Below are 22,999 nucleotides of genomic sequence, written 5' to 3' on the forward strand. Positions count from 1 at the left end.
CTGGTCAAGAGGCCGCAGGCCCAGCCGCTGATTGGCTGCGGCGCGGGGCGGAAGTGATGTTGCTGTCAGTGGCGCCTCCGGCTCCCGGGAAGCCGAGAGTTTCCGCAGGGTGGCGGCTGCGGCGGCGGCAGCGGCAACAGTAGCAACGGAGGCTGTGGGTGAGTTGGGGGGTAGACGTCGGGGGCTGGCCCTCGGATATACGGGTGGCCCTGCACTAGGGCTGGTCGGCTTCTGCGGAGGAGGTGCTGCGCTGAGGGCACCTTGGGTCCTGGCGTGGGCGACCCCAGAGGGACCCGGCCTCCGGGTCGTTGGTTCCGGACAGCGTTGGTCCTAATGAGACAGGGGCGCATTGCACAGAACAGCCGAGTTCGCGGGGGCCATCAGTAAACTAACTCTGTCCAGATCCTGGTTCCTGTGAGCGGGGTGAAGGGGCTTGAAGGACGGTGGCTTAAGAGCAGAATCTTGAACAGGAATGGTGCTTTTCTACCCTAAGGTAGATGAGGAAGTGGGATGTCTATTTTCAGAGACTGCTTAAGAATTCTTGCCCAGAAGCCTGAGAATAAGTGCTGCTGTGCCCCTGGGCAACAGAAAAAAAAAAGCTCGGTTTCTCTTCCAGACAGCTCTGTTGGAACCTACAGAGACTGTAGGAGCCTGCCTGGGTGGATGACTGCTATCAAACCAGACTGTGGGTTTACTTATATGCAGACGAGGGAAGGCACCTGGGTATCTTGGGACAAATCGAAGCGGCTCTGGGGCAGGAAGAATGTTAAGAGGAAATATGCCAGGGAACTTAAGGTGTCCCACACCTGTAATCACAGCAGTAAAGCACTGGAAAACAAGAGAATCATGAGTTCTCGAAATCCAACCTTTATTAGATAAAGAAAGCTTGTTTAAGCTGGGTGTTGGCACACACTTTTATGATCCCAGCACTCTGAAGGCGGAAGCAGGCTGGTCTTTTGAGTTCCAGGGCACCCTGGTATACAGAGTGACTGAGGTCCAGGGAGTCTTTGGTAAAAGTCTTTTCCAGAGTTTTTTAAGTTGGCACCATCCAGTGTATGTCTGGGTACCAAGACTGCTCCAGGGTGGGCTCGGTAGATAGTCATGAGTTTAAAGGAGCTCAGGACCCCACATGTGCCTTGCCTGTCCCCACAGTTGCTCGATAGTTCTAATTTGGTGGTTTGTTTTTTTTTTTGTTTGTTTGTTTTTGTTTTTGTTTTTTCCCTTTGGGTGGTTGAAGACAGGGCTGGAGCCTATGCCTTCACTGAAAACCCAACTTGGTAAGACAGGGATCTTCTTGCCAGTCATTTCCTCTCTCCTAGTTACCAACATGCATTTATACCTGCTACGTTTTATTTTCTTTATCTGGCTTTCTACCTGATTTTCCTATCTGGACTTCGAGGGGCTGGATTGCCAATTTCCAGGTAATGGGGGATGCTAACAGTTAGGTATTACTAAGCCTTTAAAGAAGCAAACAAGAAGAAAATGACGTGATAGGTCAAGAAGTGGTGTATCTGGGTTCTGTATTGGTATGGCCTTGTTGGGATGGATGTCTCCTAGTCTGTGACCTGTTTTAGATCCCTGGAAATGATACTTAACAATGGTCACTGGTCAGGCATAGCCTTTACTGTAGCTTCTGCTTTGCTGACTTTGGTGAGACGTCTTTTTTGTTGTTGTTTCTGTTCTTTGGCCCACAGGTCTGCAGCTGTATTCCTAGTCGACACTGCTCACGGTGAAGGTGACATCTCCCTCCAGTTTCACAAAATGAGTGTGATATGGTTACCCAGACCAGGACCTAAACTTCATAGAGAGCCCAGGTAGGAATGGGGCCCCACAGTAGGAGACAGAGGTCAACTGGGAAAAAGACTTGTGTTGTTTCTAAATGAGAGGGAGGAAGAGCTGAGTGTGGTGGCTCATGCCTGGAATCCCAGGTAGATGCAGGTAGATCTCTGTGAATTTGAGGCCAGCATGATGGCTTACATAGTGAGTTCCAGGATGACCAGAGTTACATAGTGAGATCAAGTTTAAAAAAAAAAGAGGAAAGTGGGGTCCTGATGCTGTCAGTCATGGAAGTGATGTGTACTTGGAGTACCTGAACGACCAGCCTGAAGCCACAAGCACCTGGATGATACCTGGATATTGTGGCACCAAGGGATGGCCCATTGTGCCATAGGAGTCATTCCCCCGGGGTTAGCCCTGGCTCATACTCTACCTGGGGGGTTAACATTTTGATTAGGGACATATGTAATTGGTAGGGGAGGGAAAGACTATGAATGTCAAGTGACTAATGACTTGAATGAGGTGTGTTGGGCTTTCCAAGGGAAGCACACCAACAGACCACAGTCATTCTCTGAAATTCCTACAGTTGCTGGCTCTTTCTTTGCTGATTCTTTTCCCTTTGTCTGCAGCCTGCTGTTCTGATGCCGAAAGGGAGGCAGAAAGTCCCACACTTGGATGCCCGCCTGGGCCTGCCTATCTGCCTCTGGCTGGAATTAGCCATCTGCATTCTGGTTCCCCAGGTCATGGGCCTGTCAGAGGCAGGTGGGCTTGACACCTTGGGTACAGGGGGTCTAAGCTGGGCCGTACATCTGGACAGCCTAGAAGGTGAGAGGAAAGAAGAGAGTCTGACACAACAGGCAGATGCTGTGGCCCAGGCAGCAGGGCTGGTGAATGCTGGACGCATTGGAGAGCTCCAGGGCCACTACCTCTTTGTCCAGCCAGCTGGGCACAGGCCAGCCATGGAGGTGGAGGCCATGCGGCAACAGGCAGAGGCTGTGTTAGCCAGGCATGAAGCCGTGCGCTGGCACTCAGAGCAGAGACTGCTGAAGAGGGCCAAGCGCAGCATCCACTTCAATGACCCCAAGTATCCTCAGCAGTGGCACCTGGTAAGTACAGCTCAGGGAGACAGGGCCTGCTCTAGTCTGCTTTTGACTGAGGCTCTCTCCCACTGCCTGTGCTTTACTGAAGGGGACACGTCTGTGGACTGGGAATATAGTTTGCTCTTAGCCCATGCCTTCCCTGTCTGCTGTGAAGACAAGGCAGTGCTGAGGGTGAATGCACTCACTGCAGCTGGTCTACCCGCGCTCCTCTTCTAGCCTTCACTTTCTAGCATGTACCTTTGGCTGAGCTGCTTCACCTTTCTGTGCCCCATCTGTAAAATGGAGGTTGTAGCAGTACATACTTCATGGAGTGACTGTTAAAACAAACAAGTGTGTATATGAAACTTTTAGAAAAGTGTCTTAATCGTGGTGGACCCTGTTCTGTACAGGCTGATTGCTGACCTTACTGCAGGATAATCACCAACCACTGAGCCCTAGCCACCACTGAGCCCTTGAGCTCCCACAAGTGAGGCCAAGAATCCATCAGAGGGGCAGGCTCTGTTTCCCACTAACCTGTTGTCTGTAGCCTCTGTTTGGCTCCTTGATAGAAGCCAAGGGAAGGGGTAGCTTGAACTTGTCTCTCTGGGCTGAGCTATGTGTTGGTCGATTTCTGTCTTCTACAGAATAATCGGCGGAGCCCAGGAAGAGACATCAACGTGACAGGTGTATGGGAGCGAAATGTAACAGGGCGAGGGGTGACGGTGGTGGTGGTGGATGACGGAGTGGAGCACACCATCCAGGACATCGCACCCAACTATGTGAGTGGCCTGGAGGGAGCCCTTGCTGCCACCCTGCTCCTTCCTTTTTGTCCCTTTTCCTAGAAGGCGCTGACCCAAGGCAGACAGCCTGGGAGGCCGTAGTGTTCCTGTCTCCTTTCTCAGTCGGCTTCCCAAACTCGCAGTTAAAGCCCAGAAGTTGAATTGACTCTGTAGCGAGTCAATTCCTGCATCCTGTTGTTGCTACTTAACCTGGAAGGGGAGCAGGGATCGGCCCCATAGGCAACTACTTTCTCTTCAGAGGTTCTGAAAATGTCTAGCTAAGGTGTGACCTTTGGAAAGTCTGGAATCGGGGCTGGAGAGATGGCTCAGTGGTTACGAGTAACCTCTGCCAGAGGTCCTGAGTTCAATTCCCAGCAACCACATGGTGGCTCACAACCATCCGTAATGAGATCCGATGTTCTCTTCTGGTGTGTCTAAAGACAGCTACAGTGTACTCACATATGTAAAATGAATAAATCTTTAAAATAAAGTCTGAAATCTTTTACCCCAGGTTTCCCCCAAGCAGTGGGCACAGTCCTATACCAGACAAGAGAGAAGTTTGATTAGAACAAAACAACAAACTAGCCCTGCCCTTCTCCGTTTCTCCAGTGTCCTTGGCTCATATCTTATAACCCTTGTTTGCTCGAGGCAGTGGACTTTCTACCCTGATTTGGAGGTGGAAACTCCCAGTTCCTGTTCTCCCTGATGTTTAGGAACTGACTCCATCAAACCAGTAAGTAACCACTTGTTGACCCTTAAATGTTTCAGAGCCCAGAGGGAAGCTATGACCTCAACTCTAATGACCCAGATCCTATGCCCCACCCTGATGAGGAGAATGGTAACCACCATGGGACCCGGTGTGCAGGAGAAATTGCAGCTGTACCCAACAACAGCTTCTGTGCAGTAGGCGTGGCCTATGGGAGCCGAATAGCAGGTAACTCATGCTTCCCCTTTCCTTAGGAAGCTCCCGGAACACAGTGATCATTCTCTACCTTCCCCATTCTGAAATTTCTTTTTCACACCCTCAGATGTCTGTAGCCTAGAGTAAGGAATAAGAGCATAGCAGTTACTTAACTCCTTGACTTTTTCAGGGCTGTGATTTTTCAAATGGGCTTTTAGCAATAATATCTATTGTACAGTATAAAACAGGTAAACGTGCAGATGCTTATATTGTGGGCTATATAGATCTCAAGCAGCACCTGCTCAAGTCTCTTTCCTGTTTGTGATCATGTCTCTGTTCACACTGACCCACATGACTGACACCTCCTTTGAGCTGACTGTGCTCTGCTGCTGTTTTTGTATTTTATCATAGTTTGCTCTACAACTCCACATCTATGGAGGCTGCTCTCTTATTCCCACCTCTCCAGTCCCCTGCTCACCATTCTCTTAAGAGAGTAGTTATATGGCTCTTAAAAGAGGTAGTTGTGCCGGGCAGTGGTGGCGCACGCTTTAATCCCAGCACTTGGGAGGCAGAGGCAGGTAGATTTCTGAGTTCGAGGCCAGCCTGGTCTACAGAGTGAGTTCCAGGACAGCCAGGGCTACACAGAGAAACCCTGTCTCAAAAAAACCAAAAAAAAAAAAAAAAAAAAAAAAAAAAGAAAAAAAGGTAGTTGTATGATTCTTCATCTCCCAGTCTTGTGGATCAAGGAGAAAGGATGAGCACTCCTGAACCCTGGGAACCAATAGTCTCAACAGACTGGCTGTAACCCTCATGTTTTCCAGCAGGGGGCCTCAGCACTCTGCAAATCCCCATTTGTTATTACCTTATCACCACACTGTGACTCACTCCATTCTAGAGAAAGAACTTGAGCGTCACTAGGATAGCAAAGGGAATGAATACTACTTAATTCCTTTATTGTGTCAGTCACTAAGCTGGGTGTTTCACATGTAATGCCAAGCTAAGAGGGGAAATCTTAAATTACCTATATTTTAACCCAGTGCTCTCAGGATCATTAGATCTGAGTTTAAGCATGATAGTAATAAGACACTTGAAAGCTAGGCATGGCAGTACCTACCCACCTGTCCATAATCCCAGAATTTAGGATGTAGGGGCAGGAGGATCAGGGATTCAAGATCATCTTCTGCTATGTAGTAAGTTTGAAACAAGCCTAAGCTGGCTAAGACCCTGTCTTTAAAAAAAAAAAAAAAAAAAAAAAAAAAGACAGACTGTAGTGGCACATGCTTTTAATCCCAGCTCTCAGGAAGCAGAAGCAGGAAGATCTCTTGAGTTCAAGGCCAGCCTGGTCTATAAAGTGAGTGCTAAGAGAACCAGGACTACACAGAGAAACCCTGTCCTCCCCCCCCCCCAAAAAAAAAAAACAAACAAAGAAATAAACAAACTAAAATTTTTTAAACTAATACTTGTATATGGTATAAAATGCAGAGTACAAAAGAGAGATTCGGTGTGTACTTCCGTAAAGTGCTTGCCATACAAGCATGAGGACCTAAATTCAATTCCTGGCACCCATGTAAAAAGCTAGAAATGATTTGATTTTCTTGTAATCCTAGCACTGGGAACCCAGAGACAGATGAATCCATGGGGCTCACTGGCCAACCAGCCTTAGCTGGTTCCCTGGGTCCCAGTGAGAGGCCCTGTGTCAAACACAAGGGTTCTGAAGAATGTTATCCAAGACAGACGACTTTTTGCCAACACACACACACACACACACACACACACACACACACACACACACACACACACACTGTAATGAATTCATACCCCCACATATGTAGCTATGAAACTTGTGCACACACAAAAATGCAAAAGAACATACAGATCTTCCACACATACCACCCTACCACTTGGGGAATGTGTGCTAGTATCAGTGAGGAGCTGCTGTCCCTTCCTTACCTAGGTATCCGGGTGCTGGATGGACCTCTCACAGACAGTATGGAGGCCGTGGCATTCAACAAGCACTATCAGATCAATGACATCTACAGCTGCAGGTGAGGAGAGGAGAGACTCGAGTCTCTGGGACAGATCTTTCAAAAAAAACAAAACAAAACAAAAAAACAAACGAAGCATAGCAAAACAGGCTGTCTCTAGCCTCACAGGGGTTCCTTGTTAGACTCAGCTAATAAGGTCATTTTTCCTCATTTATCTAGATCCTCAACCCCTGGGTGCTCGATCTTAAACTTGCCCGAAAAAGAGTGTCCCAACATGCCTGCATTTGTTGTGTAAACTTACAATGCTCATGGAAGAAAGTGCACTGACTCCAGTCCTCCTCTGCAAAGATGCACTTGAAGCTTCAGGCTGTGGGTTTAGGAGCTGGATAAGAGGATTTTAGGGTAGACAGCCCCGTCATATTGATAAAGCCTGTTCTTCCCCTAACCAGTACTTTCTTAAATTCTCTTTAATCTGTTGTTATTGGAGGCGGGAGAGATGGGGGGTGCCAGTACCATGGTCAGAGGTTGACCTTGTGCAGTTTCTCTTTCTACCTTTATATGGGCCCCTGGGATCAAAGTGACTGGGTTTTGCATAGCAAACACCTTTACCTCCTGAGGCATTTCACTGGCCCTGCTCAACTTAAGAACCAAGAACTGTCTTGTCTTATCTTGTGTGCATGTCAGCACACTTAATCTCAGCACTCAAAGGTAGAGGCAGATGGATCTCTAAATTCAAGGCCAACCTGGTCTATATAATGAGTTCCAGGACAGCTGGGGTTACACAGAAATGCTTATCTTGGTGACAACAATAAAAACCTGGGCGCTAGAAGGATGGCTTGGCGGCTGAGAGCACTTGATGCTCTTACAGAGGACCTGGTTTCAGTTCCCAGTAACAACGTGATGGCTCACAACTGTCTGTCACTCCAGTTTGAGGGAATCTGAAACCTGGCCTCTTGGGGTTCTCCACACATGTTGAACTTGTACATGTATTTAGGCAAAACTCAGACACATAAAATAAATTTTAATTAATTCAAAAAAGATCCAAAAGCTTATGCAAGCTGAGCGGCTTTTATCAAACCTAGTAGTAACTCTGTAAATGACAGGATGGCCTGTCCCTATTCACTATGTGTCTTCTGCTTCCCTGGGACCTGAGGAAGGGTAGACAAGATAAAGTCATTTTAATTTGGGACATTTCCAAATAAAGAAGAGTCTCAGCGTATACTTTCATTTTCCACTTTGGAAGAAAATGGACCCTAGACACCATGTGTCTTTTAATCATGGGGTTCCTTGGGAGAAGAGTAAAAGCTGCAGGCAGGAGAGCAGCTCAGTGAGACAGGGAGGCCCTAGCTGGGTAGGGAGAGTGGCTCAGTGAGACAGGGAGGCCCTAGCTGGGTAGGGAGAGTGGCTCAGTGAGACAGGGAGGCCCTAGCTGGGTAGCTCTAACTTGGTTCTATTCTTCCCTTTGCGTATCTCAACAGCTGGGGCCCAGATGATGATGGCAAGACAGTGGATGGGCCTCATCAGCTTGGGAAGGTATCTGAAGAGCATGAGGACTGGAAAACCTTTGGGACCCTCTTTATTTGATTTTAGAAGAACCACCAGTCAGACTCTCTTCCTATTCTACCTTCATTATAGTGCCCAACTTACAACATTTAACATAGCTGTGTCATCCATCCTGTCAAGAAAGATTGTGTGTCTCGCTTGGAATGGGGGCCTGTGGGACACTGGTGCTCAGAGAAAGAATGAAATAACTTCCAGCTTATTTCTCTTGGATCTCATTCTGGGTTTCTGTTCCTCACCCTGCTCAGTTATCTGATAAGCAGAATATGTCTGTCAAAAGACTATTCAGTCTTTTTTTTTCTTCTAGATTTATTGATTTTTATGTGCAGTGGTGTTTTTCCTGCATGCATATCTATGTGAAGGTGTCAGATTCCCTGGAACTGGAGTTATAGACAGTTGTGAGCTGTCATGTGGGTTCTGAGAATTGAATCTGAGTCCTCTGGAAGAGCAGCCAGTGCTCTTAACCACTAAGCTATCTCTGCAGCCCAAGCACTGTTAATTCTTCGCTTTCTCCCGACTTTATATGTGTGTCTGAATCTTTTTCCCTCTTGCCCAGGGCCTCTCCTTTGTTCTTTGCTTTCTAGAAGTGGGAGGAGAAGGGTGGCTGGTTCAGTGGGTACAGGTTTTTCTATTAGCTACTTGACTAATATCCTGACATTTTTGTTCTTCAGGCTGCCTTACAACATGGAGTGATGGCTGGTCGCCAAGGCTTTGGAAGTATCTTTGTGGTTGCCAGTGGTAATGGGGGCCAGCACAATGACAACTGCAACTATGATGGCTATGCCAACTCCATCTACACTGTCACCATAGGTAGTGGTCTAGAGACTCCATGGGCATGGAGTCACCGGGTGTTTTGTGTCTCTCTTCATTCTGTTTATCTAAATGTGTAATAAGGATCGTCTCTTGAGGATCGGATAGTACTGCCCAGCTTTTGCAAGCTCTCAGGGTTTCTCAGGGCACGGTCATCCGTGTCCTAGAAATCACCCCGTTTTCACTGTCATTATGACAGGTTTGAGCTCCACTTGGTTCTCTTTCCACGGCCACTGGCTTGAAGCTGCCTCTGGCTACCCTTTAATCTGAATTAAGGAATTCTGTCTTGCACTCCTAATTAGAACTTTTATCATTTCACTTTTTATTATTATTTGTTTACTTGACTTCCTACCTGACTATAGGCTTGACATCAGCCTCATTCTGACTCCTTAGATCACAAGGAACTGTCCCTACCTGCTTCTCCCACTGCATACTGTGTCCTTCCTATTCCTTTCAGGATGTAGCCCTTTCCACAGACTCTAATACCTAATGTGTATGACTCACAGGAGATCCTAGTACATACTGAAAACAGTGACTAAGTACAGAGATGGAGGGCCTGGATTTCGCCTGAAGTCTATGGGAAGAGTGGTATAGTGCAAGAATCCCTCTGCCATTTGAGGCTACCTGCCCACATACAGACGAGGACTGTGATCATTCCTTTACTCATCCCATGATGAAGACAACTGTGGTATTGGGTGCTAGCTATAGGATCCACTCCTTATATGAGCCCCTGTCCTGCTTTTCTGTGCCAGGAGCTGTGGACGAGGAGGGACGGATGCCTTTTTATGCCGAGGAGTGTGCCTCCATGCTGGCGGTCACCTTCAGTGGTGGAGACAAGATGCTGCGGAGTATTGTGAGCACTTCTGGGGGCCTTCCCATGTTGGGGTGGGGAGCAGGGGTGGTTCAAGACAAGGGCTCACTCTGTAGCCCAGCCAGGCTTGGAACTCATAACATGGTTCAAAGTGGCCTTGAATTTACTAGCCATTTTCTTGCCTTGGCTTCCTGTATGTTGAGATACAGATGGGATGCACCACACCTGATAAAACAATTCTCTTTTTCATTTCATTTTTTGAGAAAGAGTCATAGAATCTAGGCTGGCCTTCAGTACACTATGTAACTGAGGATTCCCTTGAACTCCTGATCTTCCAGGATTAGTGGTTTCCATCTTAAACTTTTGTTGTTGTTGTTGTTGTTGGTGGTGGTGGTGGTTTGGTTTTTTGGTTGTTTTGAGACAGGGTTTCTCTGTGTAGCCCTGGCTGTCCTGGAACTCACTCTGTAAACCAGGCTGGCCTCGAACTCAGAAATCCACCTGCCTCTGCCTCCCAAGTGCTGGGATTAAAGGCGTGCGCCACCACTGCCCGGCCGATCTTAAACTTTTTACCTTGTTTGTAGGATACCTATGGTAGAATTTGGGCTTTTACAACTTCCTGTGTGCTGTTCAGTCCTTTTATAAATACTGATGCCATGTTTACCTTAGGAATAAAGGCAGTGCTTGTCTCAGGGATGTACAAGACAGGAAGTTAGAACCTACCCTGTCCTTCTCTAGACCTCTGATTCAAGCCAAAGCCTGAGAATGCAGTAGGGGAATGGAGAACCTCCTTAGTCCCACAAACCTTGAAGGACTCAGGGACATGTGCTGGGCTCCAGCCCAGCCTACATAAGTCAAGCGTCTGGACCGGAGTCCCAGAGCACCCTGGATGTCCCTGTTGCCACCAACAGTGTCAAGTAAGAATAGAATGCTCCAGGCCAGAACTGGGCAGGAGCCAGATACTTGTCAGCGTTTGCCAGTAGCCATTGGGTTGTCCCTGAGTTACTGGGAATTAAGTAGCTGCTGCTTCGCACAGGGTCAAGTTCATCTTACAAAAAGAACTTGTTATGTCAGTAAATGACTTCTGGTCAACACAATGTTCCGAGACTGTGTGCCAGTTGACCCCCACCCCAGGGAGAAGAGAGAAGGGGATAGACTAAAGTGAAAAGAAGTTTGCAGATGACCTGGGGCACTATTAGCCTATGTTAGAAGAACAAGTACCTGTTCCTTACCACCTGGCAGAGTTCTGTGACCCTCTCATCCTGTCCCCTGCAAGGGACCTGAGAAGGCTCCATAGTGGAATTGTCACTGTTGCTCTACGCAGCCTAGCTTTGCCCGTCCCAACTCAGCTCAGTTTCTCACCCTCACTCCACCTTCCATCTGAACTATAATTTGTCCAGATTTGTTAAGGGAGTTTATTCAGCCAAGTTCCCATCTTTGGAATGCCCTTGCCTTGGCAACCTCCTGTTGTGTGACCAGGCAGCTGCATGGAGCTGTCTCTGAGGATAAGGGCCAGGGGAATAGGCTTCCCACCATCTGGCTTCTTGCCCAGGGAGCTTCCCTAGATTTTCCTAGCACTGTGTGATGTTCTTGCCATTATGGGCAAGTTCGCAGACTTTGCATCTGTACTCTAGACTATCACTGTGTGAAGCTGTTTCCTTAACAGGAAAAAATCAATCTGTTCCCTGGCACCAATCAGACTTCCTTTCTGGTTGAAACTACAGCATGGAGTGTTTTTCCCTTTCCTTTGGGAGAGTACAGTGTCTGGGTGAAAATTACATCCCTTGGCAGCTGCAGTAACAGCTGGGGTGGGGTGGGGTGGGGGAGGCAATGGAGAAAGGCAGCTCAGTGAAAGTTGGCACCCTGGAGAGAAGTTTGAAAGAAAAAAGTACTAGCCTGCACTGGCTTTGTAATGGGGAGAAGGTTTAACAGGGCTTGCCCAGCTAAACTTTTTGATACACTTTTGTTGATAGGGCATGACCTTGATGCCAAACAGATACTGTCTTCTCCCAGTTTTCATGTCTTATCTGAAAGACATAAGTAGGAGAGAGGAGCTCACCGAAACCCCACCAAGACACCAACCAGAGCAGGAAAGCAGCTTGTCCAGTGGCCAGTAGTGCATGGCAGACAGGCCATGTAGATACTGAAAGTGCAGTAGGCTTCAAGCAAAGGCTATATAACCTTAGGGAACATGCACCCTGGGTTGCCACAGTTTCTCCCCCAGCTCCAGCCGGAGCCCAGTAGAGCTGTAGCCGCTTCTCTGGCTAGCTACATTACGAGAGTTGGCGTAGAGAGTTTAGGAATGAAATGATAAAAAGAAAAAAAGGAAAAAATTAGAGGAGCAAGAATTAAGAAACTGTGTGTACCCACATCCTCCCACATCTGCTCTGTCTCCTTTTCTTACAGCTGGGCCCCCAAGGTCACTCCAGTTCCCATCATCTAGAGATTGATGGAAGGAGTAAGGGCTCCGATGCCCAGCCCTCTGCATAAGGAAAGCTAAAGGATAGGCTGCCCGAGAGGCTTGTTCAGGATGTTCTCGCTCCCTTCTTCCAGTGTCTAACCCCTCTCAACTTGTATTCCACTTGGCAGGTGACCACTGACTGGGACCTTCAGAAGGGTACTGGCTGCACTGAAGGCCACACAGGAACCTCAGCTGCAGCCCCTCTGGCAGCTGGCATGATAGCCCTCATGCTGCAGGTGCGGCCCTGCCTCACATGGCGGGATGTCCAGCACATCATTGTCTTCACAGCCACCCAGGTGAGAGTTGGCGACCGGCTAACCAGTGCCCAGCCCACCCCACTCCATGGCTGGGCGTCAGGAGACTCCAGACTCAAAACATTTCAAATGTCTCAGGGTGGAATGTATAAAGCATGGGTGTGAGGGCTTCATCAATAGCACAGACCCAAGATGAGCTGTGGCAAGGCACTCTCACTTGGGAGCCCATCCTCTTGAGTCCTTCTAGGGCGGCAAGTTACTCCTGGGGTTTTGACTTTTTTTTCTTACCTTTTTTGAGGGAACCCATTCCTAGTGGCCTCAGTGGGAACGTCTGGGCTAGATCGGTTGCCAGGTGAGCAGGGAGAAGAAAATCAGGCAATGTTAGAGACTCACTAAGGCTTTATTCTTTCAGTATGAAGATCATCATGCAGACTGGCTCACCAATGAGGCTGGCTTCAGCCACAGCCATCAGCATGGTTTTGGCCTGCTCAACGCGTGGAGGCTTGTCAATGCAGCCAAGGTGAACCAGGTGTTAGCCAGCAGGACACCCTGCATAGAGAGACTGAGGGAAGGTACCAGTGCCTAACATCGCCTGGCATTTTATTGGTGCTTGATCACTTTAGCCCTTATTCTGGCTGATGGCCAGATCAGCGGAAAGCAGAAGTTCCCAGGTTGTCAGTATAGTCTAAGGAGAACTCAGTTGGACTCTGGGGCTTTCAGTGCTTTTGCTTTCCTTCCCTTCAGACCATGGCGGTTGCCTCTGAGTTCTTAACTTGTTCTCAGGAGCATTTGGTGTACAGAAGGAACCTCAAGTGAAAGAGTATGATGACAGGAAAGCTAGGGTTAGACCTTAGAGAGCTTACTGTGTGTGTGTGTGTGAGTGTGTGTGTGTTGTGTGTGAGTGTGTATGTGAGTGTGTGTGTGTGTGTGAGTGTGTGTGTGTGTGTGTGTGTGTAAATGTGTGTGTGTTTACAGTAAGTTATGTTTGTTGATTGCTGTCCCCTACTTTTCTTTGAACAGATCTGGACATCCGTCCCTTACTTAGCTTCCTATGTCAGCCCCATGCTGAAAGAAAATAAGGCTGTTCCACGGTCCCCCCACTCTCTGGAGGTGCTATGGAATGGTAAGCCTTCAGCACAAGGGGTTAATGTTAGGTCCAAGGCCTGAGGCGGGTGATGGGGAAGCTAAGCTAAGATCATCCTGCTTGCCCAGTTCTCCCCCTTCCACCAGTAGCTGAGCTGTAGCCAAACCTGTGGAGTTTTCTTTGACCATTTTAGGGCATGTTGCTGCTTCTGAGTTGGCTGGCCTCTGGCTGCTTAACAAGACCTTTCTCCTGGGTTCCTCATAGTAGGAAGGAGCTGTGAGCAATGGACTAGGAAGGCAGTGGGCTGAGTGGAGTGGGGCTTAGGGAGCCTCAGCAGGGCTTGAAAGAAGTTCCTGTGACTTTGATGCTAAGATCATACCAACAGCTCTCTCCAGCCCAGAGGCCACAGCATGAAGGAGAGGAATGCATGGCCAGGTTCTTAATTTCCTCCAGAGTAAGCCAGATGCCATCTCTAAGGGGTGGGACAGAAGCACAAGGACAAGTCCTCTGGGCTAGCATTGCTACTGTGCCGTTGCTCTTTCCTCTCTGCTTCATTACCAAGTCTGTGAAGGAGTGCAGGGCATCCATCTGACCCAAGGGATGTGGTGTATGTTAAACACAGAGGTAGAAACCCTTCTGAGAGATGGGAAGCTGGATCCAGATGTTTTGTGCAGCGACCCTCTGCCTGCATTTTTATTGTTTTAGTGCTTGTGACAGAACCCAATGCCTCATACATCCTAAGCACACGTACTCTATGACTAAGCTAGACCCCAGCTTCTCTGTGTGCACAGATCTCGGTTAGTCCTACCCTTAGCCCCATTGGTCAATATTTTACCCTTGAGAAATTTTGACAACCAGAGTTATTTGCTACTTTGTGTGAGTACTGAGGTGTATATGCTCTGTGCTAATATTAGAACTCTGTCGTTATTTCTCCTGTGACCCTTGAAAGCGCTCAGACCAGAGACATGGTGTCTAGAAGAATGAGCAAAGGAGGGACTTTGGGTGTGAGGATAGGGCAGTCTTTCTTCATGGACACTTACTTTTCTCCCTAATCATATCCTACTCCTGTCAATTTCCCTCTACGTGGAAGGAGACTCAGCCTAGGGAACCCATTTTCCGTGAGCAGCATACTGTCATAGGAAGGGCAACGAACATACAGGAATGTGGCTCTGGGAAGCCCCTGGCCTTTACACACTGTCTTGGGGATTGTGGGCCTTTTAACCTTACTCTGTTCGGGGCTGTGTCCACTCACTCTGTCAGATGAGCCAGTGAACTCCTCAAGGTCAGAGACCTCCCCAGCTTTGTTAGCCTCTACTTCCCATTCTCCAGGGAATGTGGCCCCTTAAAGTCTGACATCTTCCATGGGTATTGGGCAGCTGGCAATTGCCTGTTGGTCACTAGAAAGTGTAGAAGGGAAGTGAAGAGGGCAGGATACAGGGGTGGGAGGTAAAGATCTAGGGGTCTGGTTGGTGGAGTCCTTCACCAGAGTGGTAAGCAGGCCTTCCCACTTCAGAAGCCACAGAAAGAGATTTCTTCCCTTGAGTACATTCAGCCCTCGATAGATAGAACAAAACAGAACAGAAAGTGTGAGCCTGAAAGGCTGGCTTGATGATCAAGGAGTGAAATTCACATGGTACAAAACTGAACAACTCAACCCCAGACAGTCTAGATGCCCCCTCCCCTACAATCAATCCTAGATGGTCCAGACACCTCATCCCAGACAGCCCCAATCAATCCAGACACATTATAGACCTTACAGCCACAGATAGTCCAGACCCTAGAGCCAATCTTCCTCTTCAAGCAACATCAGGCTGACTGTAGGTTGAGGGAAGAGACAGAGGGAAGCTGAGCATGAAGACAGCTGTCTGTAGTCCTAGCACTCAGCTGAGCATCAGGACAGGAAGATTAGTGCAAGCTCATCTTGGTATGTAGTGACTTCCAGGCCAGTCAGGACTGCAGAAGGAGGCTCTGTTTTTAAAGAGAAAGGCGGCAGGCAGAAGGAGCCAAGTATCCAGACAGTAGCAGAAGAGATGAAATAACCTTAAAGGGTCCAGAGCATTGTTAACTAGGACTTTTAGCTTACTGTAATGGAAATGTCCAGATGTGTGCAGCTATTGAGTCTGTCAAACATTTCATTGGTAGCTAGTGTGACCAAGGAAGTGAACTTTTTTTCTCTCTCCTTTTTGAGACAGGTTTCTTTGTGTAGCCCTGGCTGCCTGGCTGTCCTGGAACTTGCCCTGTAGACCAGGCTGGCCTCGAACTCAAGTCCATTTGCCTCTGCCTTCCAATTGCATTTAGTCACAGTGAATTTTTATTTTAGCCATCTGTATGTTTCTAGGCAAGCATATTGAACAGTGCAACTCAAGAGCAAAACAGGCTTGCATTTTTTCCCACTGGAAGTCAGTGAGGAGGAAGATGCTCACACTGGGTCTTAAATCCCTATCGGGTGGGAAGAGAGTGGGTTTTGCCAGGAAGTCTCTTCATTGGAGAGTCTTGTACCTGTGCTTTGTGTGCAGCCCAGTGTGCCAGCTGCTCCTCTGCCACATGAAGTCCTGCTCCCCTCTCCCATCCTCCCCAGCTGCGGGCCACCATTGTTTCTCCTGCTTCTCTACTGGCTAAAGTCCCTCTGTTCTTCAGGACTGTGTGTGTTGTCCTCTTCCCTTCCTTCCCCTCCCCACCCTGCTTTCCTAATAGTGTTGAACCTAGGTGCTAGCAAGTACTCTGCTAGTAAACTGTATTCCCAGCACACTGGGGGCTCCTTTTTTTGGTCCCATTCAAGGATAAGTTTGTAGTCCATCCTTCTGAAGCTTCTTGTTGCACTGATCTTAGAGATAGGTTAGCCCATCTTGCTCTGCTGCCTGTGACTCCCTGTGCTCCATTGTCCTCTCTGGCCTCCCTCCCTGCCCGAGGTTCATGTTTTCCTTTCTTTTTTGGGGGGGAGGGGGGAGGGGGGAGGGCGGGGGGGTTTCGAGACAAGGTTTCTCTGTATAGCCTTGGCTGTCCTGGAACTCACTCTGTAGACCAGGCTGGCCTCAAACTCAGAAATCCGCCTGCCTCTGCCTCCTAAGTGCTGGGATTAAAGGCGTGCGCCACCACTGCCCAGCTCCTGTTTTCTTTATGTACTTGAAATTCTAAAACCATGAGTGGCTTTGGAGCTGTCTTCTGACTCTGTGTCCCCACCACCACCATCCTGTTTCTTCCCTTGTCAGAGCTGCTGTGTTTGATTTCAGCTCCCTCTTCTATGCACAGTTACTCTGCTTAAATCTTATTTTGATTCCCCATAAAATAAATAGGAAGGCTAGAGATTGTCATAGCTTACACCAGATTATGGAAACAAGCAAACAGCTTGGTGTCTTCTAGATACAATATGAAAGGTTAAAAGAAAAAATTGCTCAAGACAATATAATAATATGTGATATATAAGGTCGGCCAGTTTCTTTGGGTTTCTGGTGCTGTTGAAACACCATGGCCAGAAGCAATGTGTAAAAGAAAAGGTTTATTCTAGTTTGTAGATTACATAGTCTGTCATAGAAGGAACTGAAGAGACACTGGAGGAACTCTGCTCGCTGACATGTCTGGTCTCTTATACTGTTGATGAGCTCCTGCACAGAGGTGGTACTGCCCCTCCATGGGCTGGGCCCACCCATGTCAGTCATCCACAGGCCAGTGCGGTAGAGACATTTTTTTAGTTGAGGTTCCCTCTTCCTAAATGACTCTTACCTTGTTTCAGATTGAAACCAAACACTCGACCAGCTGGTATTCAAAGTAGTCCATTTTAGGCATTAACTTAATTTAATTCTATTAGAAAGAATAGTTTACCCAAATGCATTGCCATCCAAGTCTCTGTTCACAGCACTTAAAAGTCACTGTAAGCCAGGCTTGGTGGTATATGCCTTTAATCCTAGCATTTGAGAGGCAAAGGCAGAAAGATTTCTGAGTCCCAGAACAGCCTGATCTTATTGTTTAATAAGTTCCAGGACAGCCAGGGCTACATAGAGAGATTTTGCCTCAAAGAAACAAAACAAGAAAGAGTAAGGTATAAGGATCAAGCAAAGTAGGGGTTATTGTTTGACTTTTCTTTTGTATAGTATTTTTTTTTTTTTTTAATTTAGCCTGGCGGTGGTGCCACACACCCGCACTCAGGAGACAGAAGCAAGTGAATCTGAGTTCCAGGACAGCCAGGGCTATACAGAGAAACCCTGTCTCATAAAACAAAACAAAAAAAGTCAAGTCTTTCTTATCTTAGTTTCCCTTTCCCATATTTCTCAGCACCTCTCTGTCTTCCTTATCTGTAAAATTAAGATGTTACTCTTTGGGCTGGAGAGATGGCTCAACAGTTAAGGGCACTGGCTGCTCTTCCAGAGGTCCTGAGTTTAATTACCAGCAACCACATGGTGGCTCACAACCATCTGTAATGGGATCTCATGCCCTTTTCTGGCAGGTGTACATGCAGATACAGTACTCAAAAAAAATCTTAAGAAAAGAAAAGCTGATCTTCCAGAGGGCCAGGTTCAATTCTCAGTACCCACATGGCAGCTCACAACTCCTGTTCCAGCACCCTTACATATATATATATATACTTTCAAATTATACATATATTCAAAACACCATTATACATAAAATAAAAATAAATTATTTTTAAAAAGATGTTGCTAAACTTTGCTTTAATTGTTGAAACAAATTAAGGTGAGAAAAGATATTTTAAGAAGAATTATATCTCACTACAGTCTAATTCCTAGTTGAGTCTCCCAGTGTGTTAGTTCCCCTCACTACTAGTGCTACTAGTGCTAGTTGTGTGTGTGTGTGAGTGTGTGTGAGTGTGTGTGAGTGTGTGTACTTGTGTAACCACTGCCACAGTCAGGACCTGAAATGTGCTATCATAGGACCTCTTTGTGGCTGCGTGAACCCCTTTCCTATCCCTGATACCTGGCGAGTGTAATTATGCAGTGTAAATCCTTTTGAGTCAACTTTTCATTCTGCATAACTTTTTTGAAGCGTATCTAGTCTAGTAGCTTTATAACTTACTATTGTATTGTCTTCCATCCACGAAGATTGTCTGTTTACCTCTCTCTTTTTAATGCCGGTCCCTCCTAGAATGCCCTCTGCTAGTCTGAGTTGATTCCTTACCCAGAACATGTCAGTGCTGTGTGCCTCATCTGATATGCCCCATAGCAAGTATCGTTTTGTGTTTGCAAGTAAAGCTAGGGACTATGCACACATCTCTTTGTATTCTCTTCATCTTGTACAGTACCTGAAATATGGGAAGTGCACAGTGGATCGGTTTGGGGGGTGGGGGAATCATTGACGGAGTTCTTATATCTTTGTGGCCATATTGTCTCCCTAGCTAGACCCTAATCTAGGTAGGAACTTGATTATAGCACTGCATTCCATATGCAAGAACTACTACTAGTAGTAGTAGTTCACTAGTAGTAGTACTAGTTCTAGTACTAGTAGAACATCGTACTACTGATGTTGTATATAGCTTTGGTACATGTATACCTTCGTATATGTTGGGATGAAATGAGGGCATGCTTATGGTCTAGTTTCCAAGCTGCCTAGCCTGACTTCCTATAGTCAGCAGGACGGACCTGGAGATGTCGGGGCTGAAGACCCTGGAACATGTGGCAGTGACAGTCTCCATCACTCACCCACGACGTGGCAGCTTAGAACTGAAACTGTTTTGTCCCAGTGGCATGATGTCTTTGATCGGCGCCCCCCGCACCATGGACTCGTACGTACACCTGCTCACGGCCTCCCAACCTCTCTACGTAGTAAGGGCCTTCTCAAGCAGATACTGAAGCCGAACCACTGGTTGTCTTTAGCAGCTGGAAGCCATTGACCATGCTTTATCCAAGTGTCCATAACATACTTGGCATTATACTCTGCATGCATTTTTCCTAATCCTGTGGAAAGCTAAGTGTAGTCCTGTGGTGGCTATAGTTCCCGCACGGGGGAGGCTGATAAGACAAGAGGATTGTGAGTTTGGCACCAGCCTGGGCTATCTAGCAAGACCCAGTTTCAAAAGCCAGCAGCCTAAGGTATAAGCTCAGTTGGAGACACTTGTTCAGCATGCTGGGCTGAATGCAGAAAAAAGAGAAGCACATACTCTTTTTTTCAGTACTCAAGTTGCTTAGGTGGAAAAGGAAAAAAGCTCAAGACCAGCCAGGGCTTTATGGTTTGACCTGTCTAAAGAGAGAGAAAAGAAACTTCGAGCCGTAGGATTTCTAGCCCCGTGCTTTCACTAGTGGCCTTTACACGAGGATGGAACTTTCTCACACCCTGTGATCCCAGGAACGGGATGGCACTGTCCCAAATGCTTATGATGCCTTTCCTGTTCTGGGATAAGTTTCAACTGTCTGCTAGGCCATCCACGTGCTCTTTCTTTGCTCTTTCCCAGGGATCCTAATGGCTTCAATGACTGGACCTTTTCCACTGTGCGGTGCTGGGGAGAAAGAGCAAGAGGCGTCTACAGACTGGTTATCAGGGATGTAGGTGAGCCCTCCTGTCTTACACTACCTTGTCCCCCTGGAGTCTCACACTACCCTCAGGAAGTGTTGCATGGGTAATAGGTAGAGTTGATGTTGGTGAAGATGGTACATGCAATAAGTATGTCCTCTCCTAAAAGTAGGCATTGCCCATCAAACTGCTCATTTAATATACTGCCTCTATCATCTTGGAGAAGTGACTGATCCATTTTTCCTCAGGATAGCAACAAAAATTCCTTGTTGAAACCACATTTCAAGCCCTTTCACATATAACCATCCTTCGGCCAGTCCTGATAGGCAGGTAAGGGCAGGACAAATTTTCACCATTTTGCTTTTTAGAAGAATTGAGGTCCTTAGGCTTGAAGTGAGTTGTTTAGGATCATGGTAGCAGTGAGGGTCACAATAGCAAGACTAGGACATAACTGCAGTATCAGCACGGGTAGGCTGGACATGGAGCCCAGCCTTCCCAGCTCCAGTCAGTATAGGTATCCACTTGGCTGGCAGCTTTGGAACCTTTGTTTTGATAGAAGGACATTTTTTCCTTTGAAGGAAAAGTCCAGGTGAATCCCCAGAGTATGGGAGGCAAAGGCAAAACACTGCTTTCCATATGCTTTCCATATGCCCTTCAACCTTTCTGTTGTCCCTAGGAGGCCCTGTGAGGTACTTCTGCAGAACCCTTGGGGTCTAAGGGACACAAACTATGGAAGACCATGTGGTCTGAGTCCCCTTGGGTGGCTGGGTGGGCCAGGCTCTTGTGTTATGCATGGCCAACAGTACATAGCTTATGTCTACCACTTACTGCCCTAGGAGATGAGCCGCTCCAGGTGGGCATCCTCCAGCAGTGGCAGCTGACCCTGTATGGCTCCATGTGGAGTCCAGTAGACATCAAGGACAGACAAAGGTAGGTACATCCATCAGAGGAGAGAGAGGGAGATGGCTCCTGAGAGGCAGGGAAGCCCAGCCTCCTTCTGAACGCCAGTTGTGCTTTAGGCTTAGGCCAATGGACAGAGCCATGGACTGGGAAGCCATGGTACTTCTGTTCTTCCTGCTTTGGGGCTCCCCTCACCCTCTTCAGCTACAAGATCAGGGCAGATGGTGTAAGTACCGTGTTAGTAGTGTGTCCTTGTCTCTTTTCGTTCTATAGTCTCTTAGAAAGCGCTATGAGTGGAAAATACCTGCATGATGACTTCACTCTGCCTTGCCCACCTGGGCTAAAAATTCCTGAGGAGGATGGTTACACCATTACCCCTAACACACTCAAGGTACAGAGACCAAAAGTACAGCCATAGCTGACAGGACTGTCCTGGGGGATTTGTTCCTTGGTATTACTCCCACTCCACATATAGTGGGAAACGAGAGATTTGGAGGACATGAGGCCCTAGCATCACGGTTGGCGTCCTCCTAGAGGAAAGTACCTGTATATAAGAAGTTAGGGTGGTGCTTGGGTTGGGAAATGTGGTCCCAGAAGAGAGAGACTGCCTGGGCTCGTGTTTCTGGGCTAGACCTGTCACTAACCCACCAGTGCTTGGCTTTCCAGACCCTCGTGCTGGTGGGCTGCTTCAGTGTCTTCTGGACCATTTACTACATGCTGGAAGTGTGCCTGAGCCAGAGAAGCAAGGCTCCCACCCAGAGGTGCAGGAAAGGATGCTTCTCCCGGCCCCCACGAAGGCAAAACTCCAAGGAAGCAGGGACAGCACTCGAATCAATGCCACTGTGCAGCAGCAAGGATCTGGATGGAGTGGACTCGGAGCATGGGGACTGCACACCTGCATCCAGCTTTCTGGCCCCAGAGCTGCTGGGGGAAGCTGACTGGAATCTGCCCCACAACAATAAGAGTGACCTGGATTGTCCTCTCCACCAATCCCCAGACTTGCTGCAGGGGAAGGATGGACAGGTCTGCTGACCTAAAGCCCAGCTTCCTCCATGTACAACAGGCTCTTCCTAAACTTGGTTATGAGGCTTTCAATCATGGATGCTCAGAAGAGAATGGTCCTGATAGTAACATCTGGGACCCAAGGCCTCTGAAGCATTCTCAGCCTCCTTGGCGGGGATGAAGACCATCTTAACTAGTGCAGTGGTAAAGGACTGGTGATCATGGCCCCTCTAGCTAAGCCTTGCTGAAAACCTTTGGACAAGGGATTGTTGGCACTGAAACCAGGCAGCCCTTGAATCCATCTCTCTCCGGCTAGTCAGTGTCCTAGGCCATTCATGAGTTATACAGGTGCCTGTATACCTAGGAATGCTCTCAACAGAAGTGTCACTGTACCGAGGGCCCAGAGAGAGGCTGGCAAGAGCCTGGCCATGCCTGCCCTGAAAGCAGCTGCCTTTATTACCCTTTTCTGTGCGCCTGTTCTGAAGCCAACTTAAACCTGCCCGTATGTGCACTACCATTCGCCCTTCCTGCTGAGGGAATGGTGACATGTTCCCAAGAGAACTGGAAGGCACAGGATTCCCAGCACCCTGCTGCCTCACTGGGGAAGTTGGCCAGCTGGACTACAGAGAGCTGAGACAGTGTTTTCAAAGATAGCCTGAGAGCCACTGCCTATGACCACCCTGTCTTCCTCTGCGACGTGCTCAGGGAATTGGCCTTCATTCCAGAGGCCAGCTGTCTGCCTGACTTTTCCTCCATTCTTGGCCTTGTTCCCTTCCCATCTTCTGAGCTAATTGTTAATATGAATTGTTTTAATGCTTAAGATTTGATTTTTACTTTTCAAAGCAACATTTTGTTGAATTTTTTTGGAGCACAGCTTTCCAAAATAAAAAGCAGAAGTATAAAAACCCAAACAGTTTCACCACTCCCAGCTTGCTCCCCTCTGCCAGCCCAGAGCTATGCAGATGGCAGGTCACTCTTCTTCCCCATGGCCTGCCTCCTCTGAAGCTCTGGGCCTGCGGGTCCTGAGAAGTCATCCAGAAGACATCGGGCAGGGACATGTGAGCCCTGCATTCTCCCACCCTCAGGGTTCCTGGGATATTAACAGGAGTAACAAACCAAACTGCCAGCCAGGCCTGAGAAAAGA

General features: G+C 47.8%; 1 protein-coding gene across 2 annotated transcripts; it reads left to right on the forward strand.

Moving 5' to 3' along the window:
- The first annotated feature begins 9 nt into the window (after positions 1-9).
- Positions 10-22,766, forward strand: Pcsk7 (proprotein convertase subtilisin/kexin type 7). Of its 2 annotated transcripts, none has more exons than XM_076925006.1 (17): positions 10-158; positions 1,695-1,814; positions 2,406-2,882; positions 3,500-3,634; positions 4,403-4,568; positions 6,490-6,580; positions 7,999-8,053; positions 8,752-8,890; positions 9,643-9,743; positions 12,288-12,455; positions 12,826-12,933; positions 13,434-13,536; positions 19,072-19,228; positions 19,895-19,989; positions 20,790-20,883; positions 21,127-21,244; positions 21,520-22,766. In XM_076925006.1, exons 3-17 carry the CDS (start codon positions 2,418-2,420, stop codon positions 21,883-21,885), a joined length of 2,361 nt encoding a protein of 786 aa, XP_076781121.1. In that variant the 5' UTR covers positions 10-158; positions 1,695-1,814; positions 2,406-2,417; the 3' UTR covers positions 21,886-22,766. The 2 variants fall into 2 exon arrangements, with proteins under 2 accessions (XP_076781121.1, XP_076781122.1); XM_076925007.1 differs by lacking the exon at positions 10-158 and adding an exon at positions 212-1,421.
- Positions 22,767-22,999: the final 233 nt, after the last annotated feature.

The sequence above is a fragment of the Arvicanthis niloticus genome, chromosome 26, assembly GCF_011762505.2.
Source record: "Arvicanthis niloticus isolate mArvNil1 chromosome 26, mArvNil1.pat.X, whole genome shotgun sequence".
In the NCBI taxonomy this organism is placed as follows: domain Eukaryota; kingdom Metazoa; phylum Chordata; class Mammalia; order Rodentia; family Muridae; genus Arvicanthis; species Arvicanthis niloticus.